The sequence below is a fragment of the Callospermophilus lateralis genome, chromosome 2, assembly GCF_048772815.1.
Source record: "Callospermophilus lateralis isolate mCalLat2 chromosome 2, mCalLat2.hap1, whole genome shotgun sequence".
Classification (NCBI taxonomy): domain Eukaryota; kingdom Metazoa; phylum Chordata; class Mammalia; order Rodentia; family Sciuridae; genus Callospermophilus; species Callospermophilus lateralis.
In genome coordinates, this window is record NC_135306.1 from 34288230 (window position 1) to 34310673 (window position 22444).

General features: G+C 39.8%; 1 protein-coding gene across 3 annotated transcripts; it reads left to right on the top strand.

The window, feature by feature from the left end:
* Nucleotides 1-1518: 1518 nt before the first annotated feature.
* Nucleotides 1519-20833, top strand: Slc25a51 (solute carrier family 25 member 51). 3 transcript variants are annotated; one of them, XM_076845790.1, is made up of 3 exons: nt 1521-1744; nt 5904-6028; nt 16539-20833. In XM_076845790.1, the coding sequence occupies exon 3, from the start codon at nt 16581-16583 to the stop codon at nt 17472-17474; it is 894 nt and encodes a 297-aa protein (XP_076701905.1). In that variant the 5' UTR covers nt 1521-1744; nt 5904-6028; nt 16539-16580; the 3' UTR covers nt 17475-20833. The 3 variants fall into 3 exon arrangements, with proteins under 3 accessions (XP_076701906.1, XP_076701905.1, XP_076701907.1); XM_076845791.1 differs by lacking the exon at nt 5904-6028 and having other exon boundaries at nt 1519-1744; XM_076845792.1 differs by lacking the exons at nt 1521-1744; nt 5904-6028 and adding an exon at nt 9893-9973.
* Nucleotides 20834-22444: the final 1611 nt, after the last annotated feature.

Below are 22444 nucleotides of genomic sequence, written 5' to 3' on the forward strand. Positions count from 1 at the left end.
CAGACTCCAGTGTTCCTGGGGAACCTGGGATTTTTCTCACTCTCTTGGGTTGGTTATGTCCCAATTGCATGTTTAATTTCCATCTTTCCCTTCTCTTTATGTTTTTTTCCACAGGAGAATAACCCCTCCATTCTAATGAAATTAATTATTTATGCTTCTGAACTTACTGGATGCCTGCCTGCCTTATTTATTTTTTGAATAATACATCTGAATAGGAACTCACACAAGCCAGGGGCCAACATAATTTTGAGGTAAATGCCCTTTCCCCAACGGTTGTCTGATTAATTGTTTTAAACTATGGTGTAGCCTTGTCTATATTCTGTGGAGTCAAAAATTTATCCCTTACCACACTAAGGAGATGCCAGAGACCTTAACTGGCAGTCAAGATTCACACTGCCTATCCCCTGACCTTGAATAGCCTTATCTTCTTCTCTGACGTTCTCCACAGGTCCAAATTCTGACCACTCATCCTCTAAAGCCCAGTTCAAACCCCTCCTACCCTAGGAAGCCATCCCTGTTAACCTCTCAAAGGGAAAAGCCCCTCATGCTTCTAAATTTGCAGTCTTCTGTTTCTATGTCTTTTGTGAGATGCTCGGTTCCCTTGGGAGGACCTGGCACACACAGGTACCTCCCAGAGTGTCGAAGTGGGGAGCATTGCCTCCTGTAATTAAGAAGCAGATAAACACAGGGCAGGGATGGTCCCTCACTGATCCCACCATCAATGCTTCACTTTGACAGTGAGATTACCAGCCTCAGGCTGGAAGGAGGGGAAGCATGAAGAAGGGCCAATCGTGTGGTCACCTTGGGGTCCTGGTCCTCTTCTGCATGCCCATAGTGCCTGCTACCATCCCCAGGTGTGCCCCAAGTACAGTGCATGCTCTTCACACACTTGATAAGCTGCCTGGTGCTCTCTCTCTTCAAGCTGACTTGTGTCCTATAACTTCTCATATCTGTGGTGTGCTTTCCAGCTTATGAATTAGACCATTATTTCCAGTAAGAATCATTTATGACGGCCAAGGGAGGCGTTCAGGCAGGGGTTACTTTTCCGACAGGGATTTGGGTTCAGGTACCAGTGACTTGACCAAGGTCACTCCTGGGAAGGGCCAGGGATACCACTCTGACCCAGGACATCTAACTCCAAGACCCCACAAGTTGTGTGAAGGTCAAAGGAAAAAGGGTTTAATAGTGATTTGCATATCCTAAAGTACATTTAACAACAACAACAACAAAAACAACGGTGTTTGTGAACTGCGGTATGGAGTAGCTGACAAAATGCACCCGAAGGTTTGAGCACATCTAACCAAGGATACAAAGCGCTAGGCGCCCAGACGGGCACTGTCGGGCCTTCGGCGCACGCGCTTGCCACCCCCAATGAAGGATCACCAGGCTCCTCCCGCACACTAGGGAACGCGTTGTTGTTTCTGGCACAGTGAGGCCACCGTACAGCACCAAGGCAAGACACCCTGGCTAGCGGAGCCTCACAGTTTATAGGTGAGACGAAGAGCCCCTCAAACTGCGCGGACCGCAGCCGGAGAGGTACACCTGCGTCCCACAGCAACGCGCGGGCTTAGGGAGAGGCGGTGTCCCTCTCACGTGATCGGAACAGCGCGCAGCGCTCCCCGCCTCGCCCCGCCCCACAGATTGGTCGCGGTCTGCGCCTGCGCGGGCGCTGGCTCGCGGGCTCGCTCGCCGCGGTCCTGCGGGCCGGTGGCTCGGGGCATGGGGCTCGGCGCCCGCAGCCATGGTAAGTACGGGAATGGGATGGGAAACCCCGGGCTACGCTCGGCATCTGAACAGAAGGAGAAACAGCATGAAAAAGGGTCGAGGAGGCGGCCGCCACCGTGGGGACTTGGCCTTGCTTTGCGCGCGCGCACTGCGTCTCCCTCGCGGACTTCCCAAGCCCCGAGCTACGGGCCCAGATCCGAGCCCTCTTGGACCCTGGCTCTCCGGCCCTCCTGGACCTCTGCGGGCGCCGGGGCAGCGTAGTGACCATCCGCGCGAAGGCTCGGCGCGTTCGTTCTCTTGGGCGCTCTCAGGCTGAGGAGGTTCCTCTCCGGGACTCGGGAACCGCTGGGCGGGGAGGGGCCGTGCATCGCCGGCTCCCGGGGTGGCCAGCGCGGGCACCGGCGGAAGGGCATCCACCCACCGCCTCTGGAGGCAGGGATTCCGGCATTCTCACCACCGGACCCCAAACTGTGGAGTTAGAGACCGAGGAGATCCTGGTGATCTTGCTTGCCCGCTCCTCCCTATTCAGAGATTGGGGAAATGGACGCCTGGAGAATGCTTTTTCTTAGACACCATATTGCATCGCGTTGTACGAAAACAGTTTACCAAGGCTTTTTGGGATGGGTGTGTAATTGTTAGTCTCTCTACTGATTATTTACTGTTAGGTTTGGCTAGCTGAAGCATGTCAGCGGCTCGCTCTTTTACCCCTTTGGCATAACCTTTATTTTATGCCTTACAGTTCTACCCAATTGGTCTTAGTTCCATCTTCTGTTTCTCTACCTGCAATCTGTGAAACAAAAGCCCTTACAATACGTGAATAGTGACCTTGCCATTTGGAGCTTCCTGCGCCTTTGCATTGTAATGATTACACGGAATCAGATGTGCTAGACACTTCATGTCCCATAGTGGTTCCATGTCACAGGTTAGAGGCTTTGAACCTGGAGTCATCCTTAGGGCATCTCAGGGGAAAATAATATGCTGTTTACCTGGAAAATAACATGCTGTTTACCTTGACACGTCTGGTCTCTCATTTGCTAGGTGAAAGTAAACTCAGATCAGTGGATTTTAAAGTCATAAACATTGTTTTGTACATATAGTGGCAAAATACTGTCATAATTAGGACTAGAACCCAATCTGACCTTGTTCTGAATGCTGTCTCAGAACTGCTGACTAGTGGGAATTCACATCCTTGGAGAATTATAGTCACCCTCTGCCCAGGGTGTCTTTTTGCACATAGACCTTTATACTGGTAAATTACAGTGGCTAAACTTTACACTGTTCTTCAGCCACAGAAGTTTAACCTTGGCAGTTGAAAGTCACGTTCATTAACGTTGCTTCTTTATGTTAAGCTAGGTTGAGCGGTTCAGGTAACGAACAATGGTAAAGTTATGGTAAATAAATTTTGCAATAAATTGCAAAGGATTACTATCCATGTTAAGGAATTTAAAGACAGATCAACCTAGCAAAGAAATTAAACTGTGTTCACAACATAGTATGCATGCTAAGTTCTAAACTCTGTTGCTACAGAATACTGTGCACACTCTTTCTGTTGCTAAATTAAGAACCTATTCAAGCCATCCTGGTGTTAGGATGAAAGGAGAGAAAAAGCTCTCCAGCCATGCTGATGAACCCAGGAAGGCACCACTACTGAGCTACATCCCCAACCCTTTTTCATGAAGTTTTAACTTTGAGACAGGGACTACTAAATTACCCAGACTACCCTCAAACTTGTCCTCTGGGTCCTCTTGCCATATCTCCCCATGTAGCTGGAATAACAGGCATATGCCACCACACTGAGTGGAGGAAAAGCTTTAAATCTGTGAAGTCTCGGAGGTTTTCATAACATTCCTCTTTCCATCTAGGCCTAATTTTTATTTATTTGCCTTTATTTTATTTTATTTTGGTATTGGGGATTAAACTCGGGGGCGCTTAACCACTGACTTACATCGCCAGCCCTTTTCATTTTTTCAGACAGTCTTGCAAGTTGATAAGTCTGGCTTTGAACTTATGATCTTCCTGCCTCATCCTCCAGAGCCTTAAGCCATTTTTTTTTTTCAAATATGAGAATTTAAATCTATGGTAATGGTCTTAAAATTTATTTGATACAGTGGTCAGTAAATGACTGGCTAGCTTCTCTTAGCCATAGTTTTGTTTGTTTAGTAACAAGTCCCCATTATTAGAGTCATGACAAACTGGATGGAGAAACTTTAATTTGCAAAATTTTGTGAAGTAACACAAGTACCATTCCAGTAAAAATGAAAAATAAATGTGGACAAAATTCTTATTGTTGAAGCACACAGATAACTTGGTTTGTATCATCCAGAAACATGTACAAAATAGCTTCTAGGTGATAACTTTAGAATTCAAAGTACATTGGGCCTGGGGATATAGTTCCATGGGAGTGTGTTTTCCTGGCATGCACAAGGCCTTGGATTTGATCCCCAGCAACACAAACAAAATGGAGAGAGTGTGTGCACATGTGAGAAAGTTATGTATTCAGTATGTCAAAATGAAGTGTTTTTAACATACATAAGTTGTTAAAATATTGATTAATCTTGTACATTGAATATTTTTGTTGATTTTAACTTTAATTGTGAACCCTAAAGAATAGCAAATTTCTTTGCTGTTCTTCATTTCTATGCTAAGTTTCAGTTTTTTAAATATTGGTTAATCTTAAATTGGTAAGTATAGTACTAGTATGAGTTTTTTGTTTTTGTTTTGTGTGTGTGTGTGTGTGTGTGTGTGTGTGTGTATATATATATATATATATATATATATATATATATATATATTAGTTGCAGTTGGACACAATACCTTTGTTTTATTTATTTATTTTTTTTATGTGGTGCTGAGGATCGAGCCCAGGGCCTCACACATGCTAGGCAAGCACTCTACTGCTGAGCCACTACTCCAGCGCACTAGTAAGAGTTTTTAACAAAGGCTGAGGCAGGAATATATCAAGTTCAAGCCACTCTCAGCAACTTAGCAAGGCTGTAACCAACTCAGCAAGGCACTGTCTGAGAATAAAATATAAAAAGGGGCTCAGTAGTATAGCACCCGTCGGTTCAATCCCTGATACCAAAAAAAAAAACAATAGTTTTTAACTCATGCCTGTCAGCTGAAACAGTGAAAAAGTAAGGCTGTTGTAGACAAAGTGGTTAATTATTATCAAACTCAGTACCCTGGCATACTTCTCATCTATAGAACATTTTCTTAAATTTGGTCATATTAAGACACAAAACCTTGCTGCATTAACAAAGAGGTTAGATGATATTCTGGTACCTTTACCATTGAGCCACATTCCCAGCCCTTTTTTTGTATTTTATTTAGAGACAGGGTCTAAGTTGCATAGGGCCTTGCTGAATTGCCGAGGCTGGATTTGAACTTGAAATCCTCCTGTTTCAGCTTCTATGGCAGCTGGGATTAGAGGTGTGTGCCACCCACCACTATTCTTTTTTAATATCATTTTTTTGGCATATAACAACACTAAATGAGCAAACAAGATTTTAGAACACATAGAAACAACTAGAATAAAATGCAGAGTATCTTAAAAAGTAGTAGAGCTTTTTGCTCAAGAAAATGCATAGTCTTATTAAACACTCAAATTGGGGCTAGAGTTATGGCACGATGGTAGAGCACTTGCCTAGCATGTATGAGGCACTGAGCTTGATCTTAGCACCACATAAAAATAAACACATAAATTAAAGGTATTCTGTTTATAAAATTTTTTTCTAAAAACCACTTAAATTATGAAATGCAGAATAAATTAGAATAACTGTCTAATCTTAGAAATTAGAAGAAAACCCAGACAAAGCATGTGAAGGAAGTAAGGAAAAGGAAAAGCAAATTTAAAAACTGAAAAATAAGGTTGTGGTTCAGTGGTAGAGCACTTGCCTCGCATGTGTGAGGCACTGGGTTCTATCCCCAGTACCACATGTGTTCAATTACAACTAAAAATATTTTTTAAAAACTCTGAAAAATAATAAAATTGATTATTGAAGAGCTGGTTCTTTGCTGGGGGTGGGAGAGGTACATATCAGATAAACTGATTGTTCTCAATGAAAAGGAAATAAAAATACACATGGTTAGAAATATTTTTTTTAAAATAGCCAGTGCTTAATAAGACTACAGAAATCAAACCAGAGTTTATTTTTATTTTTTACTTTACTTATTTAAAGGGAATCCAGTTATCAAAATTGACTCCAGAAGAACGAACCTGATAAACCAGTAACAATGAAAGAAATTGGGAAAGTTGCCAAAAAGCTAGCATCCCTCACACCTCGAGGCTCATCTGGTGTCACAGGTAATTTTTTCAAACTTCCTAGGGACAAGATAGTTTTGATAAGATTTAAATTGTTCCATAGGATGAAGAAGGAAAAATCTCAGGTTCTTTTTAAAAAGCCAGTGGAACACTGATGCTGGAACTTGATGTGATGATAGCTGTAAAATTGAAAGCTTGATCTGTTGTGAATAGTATTGTAATTTTAAAGTAATACACTAGCAGATGGCAGGCTACTAGTATAACTTGGTGGTAGAATGCTTGATTACCATGCTTAGGCCTTGAATTTGATCCTCAGCACCAAAAAAAGAAAAAAATTATCAAATGTTATTTAATAAAACATTGAAAATGTATTTTGCCAAGCCAGGTAGGGTAGTATATGCCTGTAATCCCAGCAATTCTGAAGGCTGAGGCAGGAGGATCACAAATTCAAGCAATTTAGCGAGACCCTCACTAACTTTTTGAGACCCTGTCTCAAAATAATGGCTAGGGATGTAGCTTAGTGGTAAAGTACCCCTGGGTTTCAATCCCCAGTTTAAAAAATAATATATATATATATATATATATATATATATTTAATTTTTTTTTTGCCATGGCCAGGTAGGATTCATCCCCATATTCTAGGAGTGATTACATAATACAGAGTCTGACTTATAACAGTTCAACTTATAATTATTTTGCTCTTTTTTTTAAATATTTATTTTTTAGTTGTATTTGGACACAATACCTTTATTTGTTTTTTTATGTGGTGCTGAGCACTGAACCCAGGACCTCTTGCTTCCTAAGCGAGTGCACTACCACTGAGCCACAACGTCAGCCCTATTTTGCCCTTTTTTTGTACTTTAAGTTGCAGACCATCAGCAGTGAGCCACAGCTCCCAGCCAGCCATGCATTCATAAGGGTAAACCAACAGTACTTTGTGTTGCTGAACTGGTAGGTTAGGCATATTAGATGCATTTTCGGGGGCTGGAGGTATAGCTCAATGGTAGAGAATGTGCTTATCATGAGGGAAGCCCTGAGTTCAATCCCTGGCACCAAAAATAAGTAAGTAAATGAATAAATGAGTTTCCAACTTAGGATATTTTCAGTTTATAATGGGCTCATCAGGATATAATCCCATCACAAATCAAGGAATATCCATACATTAAATAAATACTTCAGGAAAGAACAATAGCAATAGTTCATACTTGCTGAGTACTTACTATACTTCAGACTATACTCCTGGGTGCTTTCTCTGTATTTACTCAATTAAGCCAGCCCATGAGCTAGCTAGGTACCTTGCCTATCTTATAAACAAGGAAGTTAAGTCATAAAGAACACTTGTCAGCTCAGTAGATTACGATAGAGCTGGGATTTGAACCCAGGCAAGTAGTAGATTCCAAAGGCTCTTATATGTTATAATGGCTCTGTGTCCTGCATCTTATAATTTTAGTAACTACCTAAAAGCATTTCACTAAAGTTCAAGGTAGATTTCTTATTAGTTATGGTGGGAAAGAGGGGTGGTAGTAAAAACTGGAATGAATATACTTTCTTCTCATATTTGTAAACTTTCTTTTTTCTTTCTTTCTTTTTCTTTTTGGTACTGGGGATGGAACACAGGGGCACTTTGCCACTGAGCTGCATCCCTAGTTCTTTTTATTTCTTATTTTGAGACAGGTCTTACTAAGTTGCTGAGGCTAGCCTTGAACTTGAAACCTTTCTTTCTCAATCTCCCGAGTTGCTGGGATTACAAGTGTGCCCAGTATACTCTTTTTCAGATCATTGTTAGTTGATCATTAGTAACTCGGAAAAAATGGAAATCTTTTTTTCTTTTTTAGTGATACTAGGGATTGACCCCTGGGTGCTCTACCACTGAGCTACACACACGCCCAATTTTAATTTTTATTTTGAGGCAGGGTCTCAATATAATTGTCCAGGCTGGGAGTCACTGGGATTATAGGCATGAGCCACCATAAACAACAGAATCCATTTTCAATGGCAAATAAAATTCACAGTAAATAGTAGAGATAGGGGCCTAAGTTATAATTGCCGCTATACTAATATGGGGTTTTTTTATAATTTTTTTTTAAGAGAGAATTTTTTAATATCTATTTTTCAGTTTTTGGTGGACACAACATCTTTATTTTATTTTTATGTGGTACTGAGAATCAAACCCAGCACCCCGCGCATGCCAGGCGAGCACGTTACCGCTTGAGCCACATCCCCAGCCCCTGATAATGTTTTAATATAGGAAAAAAAAACTAATTTTTTTGAGTATAGAATAAAATTTTGTAGCCTGCCCCCACCTTTCCTGGGATTGACCCCAGGGTTACATTACCACTGAGCTGTATCCCCAGCCATTTTTTATTTAGAGACAGGGTCTTGCTAAGTTACTTAGGGCCTACCTAAGTTGCTGAGTCTGCCTTTGAATTCGTGATCCTCCTGCCTCAGCCTCCTGAGCCACTGGGACTATAGGCATGCACCACTATGCCTGGCCATCTTGAGCCTTTTTTATTTTGTCTCACTAAATTGCTGAGGCTGGCCGTAAACTTGTGATCCTCCTGCCTCACCCTTCAAAAGCTGGAACTATAGGTGTATGCCACTATGCCTGGCAGGTTTTGGGTTTTCTAAGCATAATCTTTCAGATGATGTTAAATTATAGCACTGAGAAGACATCCTTCACTTCTTGTTTGTAACATAATCCTAAAGATGGGCATGGATAAATGATAAACAGGGATGCTTGAGAAGGAATAAATTCATATGGGTCAGTTATCAGTGACTGTTTTTCCCATGTCATGGTGATTTACAGGACTTGAATAATAGATAACAAGACTTCCTATTTCTCAAACCAAAAGCCAGTGTCATGCTTACTGTTCATTTCTGAGTCTTCTTACAAATGTCAAGGCAAATAAAAGGATGTTCACTATATTTATAACTTTGTTTAGGAAGTATTTGTCAGTCCAGGAAAAAGATATGTATTACAAAAGAAAAGTCAAAATTATTTGCAATTTTATTTTTTATATTATGGAAACTAAAACAGACCTATAAAAAGGTGAGAAATAGAGGATTTAGTAAGTGGGTTGCTCTAACCTTAATACACAAGAATTGGTAACTTTTTAATATACAGACAAAAACAAATTAGAAAATTAATAGAAGGAGCCAAGTGCTATGGCACATACTTGTAATCTCCAAAACTTGGGAGGCCAAGGCAGGAGGATTGCACATTGGAGGTCAGCCTGGGCAAGTTAGTGACACCCTGTCTCAAAATTAAAAAGGACACTGGGTGTGGTTGTGCATGCCTGTAATCCCAGCCACTCGGGAGACTGAGGCAGGAGGATTGAAGGTTTGAGGCCAGTCTCAGCAATTTAGCAAGGCCCTAAGCAATTTAGGGAGACCCTGTCTCAGGATTAAAAAAAAAAGAAGAAGAAGAAGAAAGGGGCAATCCCTAGTTCCTCCTTCCGCCGGGCCAAAAAAAAATTGAAAAGGACTAGAGTTATAGGTAAGTGGTAGAGAGAACACCCATGGATTTAATACCTGGTACCCACAGAAAAGGAAAGGAAAGAAAGGAAATTAATAGAAGGAAGCAACATATTGATAACAGTATCCATATGTAAGAAATAGTCAAGAGAATAATTTAAGTGCTATAAGGTTTGTGAAAAGATGTAAGAAAGATTTTTATTTTGGGAAAGGGGTTGGTATTGAGGAAGTGAACCCAAGGGCACTTTATCAGTGAGTTACATCCCCAGCCCTTTTTTAATTTTGAGATAGGTCTCACTAAGTTGCTGAGGCTGTCCTCAAACTTGCAGTCCTGTCTCAGCATCCCAAGTTGCTGGGATTAGAGGCATGTGCCACTTTACCTAGAATAAGATGCAGTTTTTAAAAGGTGATCATTTAAAAAATCTATACTTTACAGCCATCTCCACTATAAAACACTTAACAGATTTTTTTGGGAGGAATATGATGAAATACACTGAAGTTCTCCTGGAAAAGGTAAGAGAACCAGGAAAGCAGTGATGATTCTTTGAAGCGTGGAGGGGGAGTCTTGGAATAAAGAGATACATTTGGACATCGCAGTTGGCTAAAACAGAACAGTGCTGGAGAATGAAGAGTAGGCCAACAGTAGAGAAGAATGGAGTTCAAAAATAAATGCAAATCCTGGGTATTTAGATTATGCAAACCACTAAGAAAAAGAGTTTGGTTGATGGTGTTTTGCACTTTGTTATCTTTATCTTACTCCTTCCATTGAAAATTAGGAGAGAGATCAGTGCAGTTGATAAATGAAACCATAGAAACTGTAGAAGAAAGCCTAGGTTACTTGTTTATAATTTTTTGGAGTAATGAAGGCCTACAGAGGCCATAAAATCTAAAAGACAAGTTTGATAGATTTACTGTCCAAAGTATTTTGTTAGTACCACAAAAATGATACAAAGAGAGAAAAGGATTTGCAATTCTTTTATTAATATACCTAGGTTTGATTTTCTTCATAGACAAAGACATTTACAAATCGGGGGGGAGAAGTGCTTGCAGGAGAATGGGCACCATAAACGAAAGCTTAAGAAACTTAAATGGTGGGGCTGGGGATGTGGCTCAAGCGGTAGCGTGCCCGTCTGGCATGCGCGCGGCCCGGGTTCGATCCTCAGCACCACATATAAGCAAAGATGTTGTGTCTGCCGAAAACTAAGAAATAAAATATTAAAATTCTCTCTCTCTCTCTCTCTCTCTCTCCTCACTCTTTAAAAAAAAAAAAAGAAACTTAAATGGTGAATAAAAAGGAAAAATGCCGTATTTTATTAAAAAAAATTGAGGGGCTGGGGATGTGGCTCAAGTGGTGGCGCGCTCGCCTGGCATGCGTGCAGCTCGGGTTCGATCCTCAGCACCACATACAAACAAAGATGTTGTGTCCGCTGAGATCTGAAAAATAAAAATATTTAAAAAAAAATTGAAATGTAAAATAGTGCATTCATCATGGTTTAGGTACAAGGTTGCCCATTGCCGTATTGTTTAAAGGCCAAAACAAGGAAGAACAAGAAACAGTGGTTATACAGGAGGATCAGTGGTGTACAGAGCATTCTTTTGATAGAGTGCAGCCATGCAGAGCTCTCAGGTACCCCTTTGCTGATCCTCGATCCCACAATGTGTGTGCTTTCGTTTTTTTTTTTTTTGCTTAATAGTACGTTCTTTTTGCTTATTTGTAAAATGATAGCTAGATTGGAAGAGGGCCAAAAATAAGAGGTGGAGTAAGAGTGGTCTCAGTCGGTTTGATTGCTAAAGACGAGTGGGCCAGTGAGCCCACTCCAGGAGGGAGTGTCTGTGAATTTAATTGATATACAGCTTTTTTTCTAATTACTTAACATGTTTCTTTTATGAATTTTTATTCAAATGGTTCATTTTTTATTGTTGGATCTACAAGCAGCTCAACTCCAAGGAAACTGGCATCTCTGTATTAAACATAGTGACTTCATGATCTAACTGATTTGGTACAGGCGAAAATTAGAAATAATTTTTCTGTTCAAATTGCAGTGAAGCAACTTGTCAAAACAAAAATTTTCAAGTGAACAAAATTTTTGGACTTTAGAGCTTAGAGCTATAGCTCACCTGGTCATCAGAGTGTTTAATGAAAGGTTTGAACCCTGTCACTGTGCAGTTCTCTAGGAACAATCTGGTGACATTTAGTGGACAAAAGTTTCCCGCTTTATTACCTTAGAGGGTTGTGCAGGGATACTCAGTCATAATTCTTAACTGAAGGCGAGTTTATCTTTTCTAATAGAAGTGTTTAGCAAGCCTGCTCAGACTCTAAACAGAGGCTCTGGACCACACATGGTACAGATGTTTATATTTTCTTAATATCATCTGTCTTGGAAAAGGCACACAGATCTTGGTGTAACATACCTAAGAAAGGTATGTTCCATTTGCTTCACATGTGATTGAGGATGGTCTTGGGATTTTCCTGAGGGTCTCCCATGACCCAGGTCCTAGCCTGCTTCTTCTTTCTCATCAGCTGCCTGTCCTCCCACCTACTTTGTACAGAGCATACATAGTAATTTTTCAAATATGTGATACTGTTGATCCCTTGACACAGGACCTGTTCCTCAGCCTGTGCCATTGTTGGCCAGAATGTGCTCTCCCATTATGTGCCTTACTCAGCTTTCAAAGCCAGGCCAGAGGCCCTCTCCTGCCTGCTACCCACCAGACTGCTGAGAGCCCTCTGTGGGCCTTGGATACCTTGTACATGTTTCTGTGATTCTTGTCACCTTGTAGTCTAATTATTTGCTTATCTTAATCTCTCTGAAAGAGGCATCTGATACGCATTCTCTTCATCTAATTTTCACTCTAATCTTGAAGAGGGGATGGTATTCTAATTTATAAATGTGGAAACTGAGGCTCAGAAGGGTAAAACAATTTGCCTTAGGCCACTTTGTAATTTTCTCACGTCTATCACTGTTGGCTTTTTCTTGTCCTCATTAGACCATTATTATTATTGTTGTTGTTATTTATTCATATGTGGTACTGAGAATCGAACCCAGTGCCTTATACATGCCAGGCAAGTGCGCTACCTCTCAGCCCCAACCCCAGCCCCAGCATTAGACCATTATTGTTACTGTTTTAACTTTTGAAAACAGTTGAATAGACCAAGGCAAATTTAATTTACATTGAAAAATGTAAAACAGGAAAATATAGCATTACTGTGAAATTAGAAAATATAGATAAACCACTCACTTTAGCCTTTTTGTGTATGTAAATTTTGATTTAAAAATAGAATTGTGGGCTGGGGTTGTGACTCAGTAGTAGAGCACTCGCCTAGTACGTGTGAGGCCCTGGGTTCGATCCTCAGCACCATATAAAAATAAATACATAAGATATTGAGTACAACTAAATATTAGTTGTAAAAAATAAATACTTAAAAAAATATTGTAGTTGTAAAAAATAAATATTTAAAAAAATACATAGGATTGTGCCTTAGTACTATTACATGTCAATAAAAAGTTTTATTTTGCTTTTTTCTGTAACATTGTTTATTCCTTGAATAAAGGACTTATTTAAATTTCATAAGCAACATTAAACACGTAATAATATTCTGAACCTTAAATGGTTTTTTCATGTATTTATTATTATTTTTAAAAATTTGTCCTAATTTATAATACATGTGTATTTCAATTCATTGTACACAAATGGAGCACAACTTTTCATTTCTCTGGTTGTAGATGATGTAGAGTCTCACCACATGTGCAGTCATATGTGTACCTAGGGTAATGATGTTCATCTAATTCCACCATCTTTCGTACCCCTTTGCCCCCTACCTTCCTCTCCCTCCCCTTTGCCCAAAGTTCCTCCATTCTCCCCCACACTCCCTCTCCCTCATGATGGGTCAGCATCAACTTATCAGAGAGAACATTCCTTGTTTGGTTTTTTGAGATTGGCTTACTTCACTTAGCATGTTATTCTCCACCTCCATCCATTTACCTGCAAATGCCTTAATTTTATTCTCTTTTAATGCTGAGTAATATTCCATTGTGTATATGTACCACAGTTTCTTTATCCATCCATCTGTTGAAGAGCATCTAGGTTGGTTCCACAGTTTAGCTATTGTGAATTGAGCTGCTATGAACATTGATGTGGCTGTGTCACTGTGGTATGCTGATTTTAAGTCCTTTGGGTATAGACCAAGGAGTGGGATAGCTGGGTCAAATGGTGGTTCCATTCCAAGTTTTCTAAGGAATCTCTATACTGCTTTCCATAACGGTTGACCAATTTGCAGTGCCACCAAAAATGTATTGAGTGTACCTTTTCCCCATATCCTTGCCAACACTTATTATTGCTTGTATTCTTGATAATTGCCATTCTGACTGGAGTGGGATGAAATCTTAGAGTAGTTTTGATTCGCATTAAATACTTCGATTTTTTTGTTATTTTTTATTTTTTAGAAGTAATTGGACACAATACCTTTATTTTATTTATTTTTATGTGGTGCTGAGGATTGAACCCAGGGCCTCATGCATGCTAGACGAGTGCTCTACCACTGAGCCATAATCCCAGCCCCAAATACTTTGATTTTTTTTTTCTTTTTTTTCAAGTCTACTTTGATTTTTTAATGATCATATAATATCCCTGTTGAGAAGGCTCTCAACACCATCATGTAGATACATCTTCATTTATGCAGTGGGTCCCTTACTGTTGAGCATTTAATTTTTATTCAGAATTTGCTATTAAAAGCACTGTTATGCCTGATACTGTGGCACATTCCTATAATCTCTGACACTCAGGAGACTGAGGCAGGAGGATCACAGGTTTGAGACCAGCCTGGGCAACTGAGCATGACACTGTCTCAAAATTTAAAAATGTCTGGGGATGTGGCCCAGTGGTAGAGTGCCTCTGGGTTAATCCCCAGTTCCAAAAACAACAAGAAAGCATTGTGATGATGTTAGGGGTGAATCTTTGCATACATCTTATGTAAGTAATTATTTCCCTAAGCTTTATTCTTAGAAGGGAAATCGTGGTTGTGTGTTGTGGACTTTGTTGTGGACTGTGGCTCCTGTGGATGTCAGCTTTCAAGAGCTGCTGCTGGTTTTTCTCTGCTTCAGCTACACACTCTGCTTGACCGTGATCACATTTCTCTGTACCTTTAGTCCTGAATGTTTCACAGTTCACAGCGGCACATGTGTAGTATTTGGAGGGAAAAACATAAGGCACTTTGTAGTTTTTTGTCCTAAGACAAATATCTTGATGAGGTATCTGACTCTGTTTCTCGTGGAAGCCTTTGTATGTGGCTTGGATGCCTTCACCTCTGGGTTCTTTTTTTAATATTTATTTTTTTAGTTTTCAGCAGACACAACATCTTTGTTTGTATGTGGTGCTGAGGATCGAACCCGGGCCGCACGCATGCCAGGCGAGCGGGCTACTGCTTGAGCCACATCCCCAACCAGAAAAATCAGATTTCGATGACTGGAAGCAAAGAGCTTGCTTGTATTTTATGAAAGCAAATGCGTTAGAGGGGTAGGACTTTGCCTTGGTGCCACTCAGTAAGCAAGCCTATATGTTTAGACTTCAGATCCTTGCATTCTCTAGTCTACCTGCCTCTTATCCAAGGCAGCCTCCCACAGTCATTGCAGTCTGTGGTGTGGTAGTAGGCATGTGAGCCCTGGAGTCAGACTTCATTTCAAAATGCTGGCCCCACCAGTTACTAGGTATACCTTGAACAATGGAGAATGTTGATTTTTGTTTTGGGGGGGAGGTTTATTTTGTTTCATTTTGTTTTTTGTAAAACTGAGAAAATAAAATAGAGTTGTTTTGAAAATTAAATTATGTAAAAATATAGTACAGCCTGCAGGCCTTCTGTGACCTCATTTTCCACATCTCTCCACCTCCCAGCATTCGTACCTCATGTGTCCAACAGCACATATTTATCATAGAAGATATTGCAATGCGTTGTAATTGTTTACATTGGCAGGTTCTTCTATTAATTTGTGAATTTCTTGTCTTTGAATCTCTAATACTTTCCAGCGGGCCAGTTCAAAGGTACTAAATAACTCTAAGTATGAATAGAATGCATGCATGCACATTTTGCTGTATTAACTACCATGGGAAGACTTTGAGATTATTTCAGTAAAATAATAGAGATATACCATTGTTTAGTACAGCCAATAGTTAGGAAGTAGTTCAGTGGTGCTTGAACTATTTTGGTCTCAGGATCCTTTACACTATTTTTATTTATTTGTTTGTTTTTAGTACTAGAAATTGAACTGAGCTACATTCCCAGCCCTTTTAATTTTTTATTTTGAGATGGTATCTCACAAAGTTGCTGAGGCTGGCCTTCCTCAGCCTCCCAAGTCATGTGCACCACTGTGCCTGGCTCCCCTCTTTTTTTTTTTTTAATGTTTTTTTAGATGTTGGTGGGCTTTAATTTGATTCATTTATTTATTTACATCAGAGAATCGAACCCAGTGCCTTACACATGCTAGGCAAGTGCTTTACCACTTAGTCACAACCACAGTGCCTGGTTCCACTCTTAAAAATTATTATTGTGAATCCCAAAGAGCCTCCCCCTTTCCCATATACTGGGAATAGAACCCATGGGTGCTCTACTACTGAGCTATACCTCCATCCCTAGTTATTTTTTATTTTGAGACAGGGTCACACTAAGTTGCTGAGGCTGACCTTGAACTTGGTCTTCCTATCTCCCAACTAACTAGGATTATAGGCGTGTGCCATAACACTTGGCCAGGGGTCTTCTGAAAATACTTTAAAGAATTGCTGATATATAGTATAGTGCACTGAATTATCACACTGAATTCCATTCATATGTACTAAATTAACATGATAATGAAAAAAATTTATGTGACGAACTACTTGCCTAGTCTAAAAGGGAAAACATATGGTTCATAAATTGGAGGAGGGATTAAAGAGAAATTCCATGTGTTTGTCTCTCCATGAAAAGGTTTTCCCTTAAACTAGAGGCATAATTCAGTGGTAGAGCGCTTGCCTGGTATGCACAAGGCTCTGGGTTCCATCCTCGGCACCACAAAAAAAAAATTTACCCATTATCATTTTTTATTTGTAGGTTAAAAAAAATCCTTCATGAAGAAGAGAGACCTTAAGCAACATGATGGATTCAGAAGCTCATGAAAAGAGACCACCAATCCTTACATCTTCAAAACAAGACATCTCACCTCACATTGCAAATGTTGGTGAGATGAAGCATTACTTGTGTGGCTGCTGCGCAGCTTTCAACAATGTAGCCATCACATTTCCCATTCAGAAGATCCTTTTTCGGCAGCAGCTCTATGGAATCAAAACCCGGGATGCAGTGCTTCAGTTGAGGAGGGATGGATTTAGAAACTTATATCGTGGAATCCTTCCGCCATTAATGCAGAAAACCACCACCCTGGCACTTATGTTTGGTCTGTACGAGGATTTGTCTTCCCTTCTCCAAAAGCACGTCAGTGCCCCAGAGTTTGCAACCCGTGGCGTGGCGGCAGTACTTGCAGGGACAACAGAAGCCATTTTCACTCCATTGGAAAGAGTTCAGACATTGCTTCAAGACCACAAGCATCATGACAAGTTCACAAACACTTATCAGGCTTTCAGGGCACTGAAGTGCCATGGAATTGGAGAGTATTATCGAGGTTTGGTGCCCATACTATTCCGTAATGGATCCAGCAATGTCCTTTTCTTTGGTCTTCGAGGTCCCATTAAGGAGCACCTGCCTACTGCAACGACTCACAGTGCTCATTTGGTCAATGACTTTATCTGTGGAGGTCTACTGGGTGCCATGTTGGGATTCTTGTTTTTTCCAGTTAATGTTGTAAAAACTCGCATACAGTCTCAGATCGGTGGAGAATTTCAGTCTTTCCCCAAGGTTTTCAAAACAATCTGGCTAGAACGGGACAGAAAATTGACAAATCTTTTCAGAGGTGCCCATTTGAATTACCATCGATCTCTCATCTCTTGGGGGATAATCAATGCTACTTATGAGTTCTTGTTAAAGGTTATATGAGAAAAGTCGTTGGTGAAGTGCCATGTATTAACTAAATAGACCTAAGAATGTAGTTTGGTCTTATTCCTAATTGGCTCAAATATAAGTTGGTGTCACTAAGTCCAGGCTGAATGAATTATGGGCAAAGTTAATTTCCTTAAGCCTCAACAACAAAAATAAACAATAAAAAGTTTCAGTAGGAAAATTTAAGGGTTTTTTGTTGTTTTTGTCATTACCCAAGAGCTTTAGGCTTGTTGTCTGGTAAATAGCTTCTGTCTGGTGACCTTTCACAGGGTAACCAAACAGTGAAGATATGATTCTTTTTTTCCAGAACAGCCTGAAGACTGTTGAAACATGAATGCCTGTGACCAGCTAGAGAGAATGCTGTAGGGCCCTGGGACTTCTCAGGCTTACTTTGTTACTCCATTTCTTGCTTCTTGGCTTTCAGGAGCACTTGCAAAGGGTAGTCTTCATTGAACTCCAGCGTTTAATGTGGTAGACAAAGGAACAGAACAGAGAAGAACAGCTAATTAGGTGTAGGTGTTTCATGATGAATTGTTGGTGTTAGTTTTGAAACTAAGCACCTGTTGGGATCGTGATTGTCCAAACTGCCTGTTTAGATGTGGTAGAATCAAGCAGCTAATGAAAGTTTTGCTTTCTAGCTTTGAAAGTTTTCTCTTTAATTCTGACTATGATCTTAAGCTCTTCCAAAATATCCTTGTGTTAATTTTACTGGTTTCTTTGCTAAAAGATGGAGGACTATAAATATTTCATGCTATTAAGAGGTCATAAATGCATATGGATCACACTCTTTTATCTTGGTTTCTTTAATATTATTGGTGCCAACTTAGCAGAGGGCTTTGACAGTTTTCCCCCCTTGAGTAGTAATATATCATATTCAAGCATCCTGATCTCTTGAAACTACTTTTAAAAGATAAACACTTCCATAAAAGATAAACACTTCCATATTAACTGATCCCCATTTTTTTTTTTTCCCTGCTTTCTAAATGTTACAGGGCTCAATGGGGAAGCTCAGGATAGATTTTGCTCCATGGTATTAGCAGTCTTTATTTTACTTTTGGAAATAGGGACATCTTAGGATTTGGGCATTTGGGGAACTTAGTTCTACCAGTGTGACATTAAAACAAAATAATTTAAGAGCATATGATCTAAATAAAGACATTAGAAGGCTTATTTTGAATTTTAGAGCTTGGTATTGGCCCGACAACATACTTGGACCTTGTTTAACAGATAAGTTATTTATTAAAAGAACCAGGAAATATTAGAACTTTTTTCCGAGGTAGATGAAACAAAATGACTGTAGGATCAATTGAAAAACTAATGAAACATAAGGAACATTCTAGAGAAGTAGCTTATGAATCTTTAAAAAAAATCCATCTGTAAATATTATATAGCTTTTGCCTCCCAATATATGACATGAAGAAGTGGGTGGGTTTGGGGGAGGGGGTTTGCTTTGGTTTTTTGCAGTGCTGGGGATGAAACCCAGGACCTTGTGCCTGCTACACAAGTACTCTGCCATTGAGCTACGCTTCTCACCCCTCTTCCCCCGCTCCCAACCTACTTTGAAAGGTTTTTTGATACAAATTTTTCATTTTTCTGGGTACTATGTGCACATACCAACCAAAATAAATCAGGGCCTCATCTAGTAACTTACTCAAAAGTTTTTGTGGACTTATAGTCCAAACAGTCATTTACCTCTAAACACAATGTGGCTGGTTAAATCAGGTGACCATCCTTCCAACTGAAGGGTTAGGGAGCACATTAAATATTTGCAAGGCAGTAATGGAATTAAATAGCTTTACAGCAGCTCTGCTTCATATTTTTGTGGTAGATACAGCAGTTCAGAGACCAAGGTACAGATGTGAGGATTTCAGAAAGCAAGAATTTGACACCAAATAAATTTTAAATAGCTTCCCTTGGCCTACTGAGTCAGGATTTAAAGGGAGTTTCAGAAGTGAATGTTGACGGCACTCCTGACCCCCAGTCACGTGTGAGCAGAGGTGCTCCGTACATGGAGCAGCCCCTGGCCTTGAAGACACCTCTGGGGCCTCCATTCTGTGGGCCGTTTTGTCTTTACACTCCACACAGGGGAGAGATTTAAGTTGTAAAGCACTTTTGTGAAATAAAAGTGGTACGAGAATTGAAAGTGCTTTTTTTTTTTTTTTTTTTTGTCTCAAACATTTAAAAACAACATTGTTAATGGTTTTAACTCATTTTTAAACTTGTCATTTTTACAGCTCTTGAAGACCAAACTGCAAACACATTACCAGAGATGGTTTTGTGTTTTCCTAGACTTTTTTTTTTAATTTGTCAATTCAGAACTTGTAGCCAACAGCTTTATCTGAATTTTAAGTCAAAATGTGTACTTAAGAAATTCTAACTACTGTTTTTACCTTCAGTGTGAACTGTTGTGCTAATCATTTTTAAAAGGCAAACATGATTGAATAACTATCTGAAGAGCTTTAAGTGGCCTTTCTGTTACATAACATGGCACAGGCAGCTCATGAGTATAAGACACTTGAGTTTTTGTGTCCTATGCTCCCTGTTTGATGCCTCCAGAAATGTTATGAATTCTGCATTTAACACACTTCAAGTGGTACAAGCCCTCAGGACTGCACCACAGAGCAAACACAGCCTTTGTATGGTGGCAAATCTTGTGTCTTGTTCTTTTGTAGTAGGGGACAAAGTTGATGTTTTTGTTTAAATAATCAAATGTTCATCTTGACTCATGGTTGATTATATAATCACCTGCTATACATTGTGACCGGTGCAATAAAACTTGTGTATATAAACTTACGTTTGGATGCCTGAAATTCCCAAGCTCAACAACAGTGATAATACTCGGATAAATAAGGCTGTGCAAACCTCTAAGGGAATACTGAGCCGCAGACAGGGTGTATGTGGGATCTAGAGGGCTTGCTTCCAGGAAGCCAATCATGTCCAGCCAACAGCAGGGCAATACAGGTGAAGTACTGTGGTGTGGGAGTCCGAAAATGAAGGCAAGGCAGGAGATGGTACTGGAACAAAGGGTAAGCACTCAGACTCGGTTTCCTTTATATTAAAAATCTTTGTTTTTTCATGTGCAAATAAATGATATTGAAGACTTGAATGGCATTCTCTCTAAATTGGAGGATTTTTAGCTTTTAATGCTTTTTGCTTAATATTTGCTTGCCTAAATAGCTCCCAAATTTGTGTGGGGGTCTGTTCCCTCTTAAAGTTTTGTTATTAAAAGCAGTTAAGCACACAAACTCTTTGCTGTTTTGAGTTATGTGACTATGAGTTAAATTCAAATCTGTTAAATGTTTCAGAGTTAACATACTTTTTGCGGTAATTGGAATAAAGTTTGTTTTTTAAGCCCATCCTATTTGGTGATTTGTGATTAATTTCTTACCATTAACACTTTCTTTTTTGTGGTAGTTTATTGATCTATTGGTAAAACATTTAGCACACTGCCTTGTCTTTTAGCAGTTCACCTGAGGAATGCTGGTAAAATGAACATTTATCCTATCTTGTTTGGTCAGGAGGAAGTCCACACAAGTTAATTTTCTACATAGCTTTACTACTAAGAATCTTGTCTTTTTTGTTGTTTTTGTAGTGCTAGGGATCAGACCCAGGGCCTTGCACATGCTAGGCAAGCACTGTCCCACTGACTTAATAATCCCCAACATGCCTTTTTTCAGACATGGCCTCCCTAAATAAGCCTCAATTTTGGAATCCTCCCCACTCAGCCTCCTGAGTAGCTGGGATTCCCAGCTTGCCCCACTGCACCAGTCTCCAGTGATTTAATTGCTTTAGGGCAAATCCCTTGTTAGCTCTACTCTTCAACATCACCAGAAGTGAAACAGTTTAGGTGTAATTAAGCAGTTACTTGTGGGCAAAGCAGTTACTTGTTCCTTACAAAGAGTGTACTTTTGGAAAAAAAAAAATGCTTTTAGCTACATTGAGATGCTTCCTATTTGTTTCAGATAGTACTAACTGTTCTTTCAAGGGTGGTCATATCTAATAATAGGTGGTTTATGGTAAGTAGCTTTCTCCTTTCTCTTGGTGGAAGAATTCTCAGAATTTTCTTTAGCACTGTTAGACTTTTCTGGGCAATGAGTGACTAAAACTTCTAGGTTTTCTTGAATTAATCACTCCTTGCGTCTCCATTAAATAATTGTGATTGATAGAATATTTTAAATTTTTATTTATTTATTTTGGTACTGGGGATTGAACCCAGGGGCACTTTATCACTGAGCTGCATCCTCGACCCTTTTTTATTTTTTCACACAGGGTCTGAAGTTGCTGAGGCAAGTCTTGTGATCCTTCTGCCTCAGCCTCCTGAGCCACCACACCCAGCTTAAGAGTTTTGAGAAGGACAGCGTAAGGAAAACTGGGAAAAAAACATTGGAACCCAGTATCTTCCATTTGTAATTTGTGTGTAAAATATGAAAGTAATGAGTAAAAAAGAAATTAGTCAGGTGCAGTAGTGCACACCTGTAATCCCAGCAACGGCAGAATGATCAAAAGCTCAAGGGGAGGGAGGTGAAAGGAGGGGGCATGGGATTAGGAAAGACAGTGGAATGAGATGGACATCATTACCCTAAGTACATGTATGAAGACACGAATAGTGTGACTGCGTACCATCAAAGATGAAATATTGTGCTCTATATGTGTAATATGAATTGTAATGCGTTCTACCGTCATACATAACAAATTAGAGTTAAAAAAAAAAAATTCAAGGTCAGCCTGGGCAATTTAGTGAAACCCTGTCTCAAAGGCTGGGGATGTAGCTCAGTGGTAAAGTATCCCTGGTTTCACTGATCCTAGACTTGGAGATAAAAGAGGTTTTATATGTCTTGAGAAAACTAAGGTGAAGAGAAGTCCAAGTAGATCAAAACTTGTGTTACCATTTGGAGCTTCTAAAGTTTCTATTATTTGTGGAACAAAAAGCACATTGCGTTTTGAGAACAATATCAAATACATTCAAA

Excerpts from the sequence above, each read along its gene's own strand:
- Slc25a51 (XM_076845791.1), top strand. The coding sequence starts at position 16,581 with ATGATGGATTCAGAAGCTCATGAAAAGAGACCACCAATCCTTACATCT.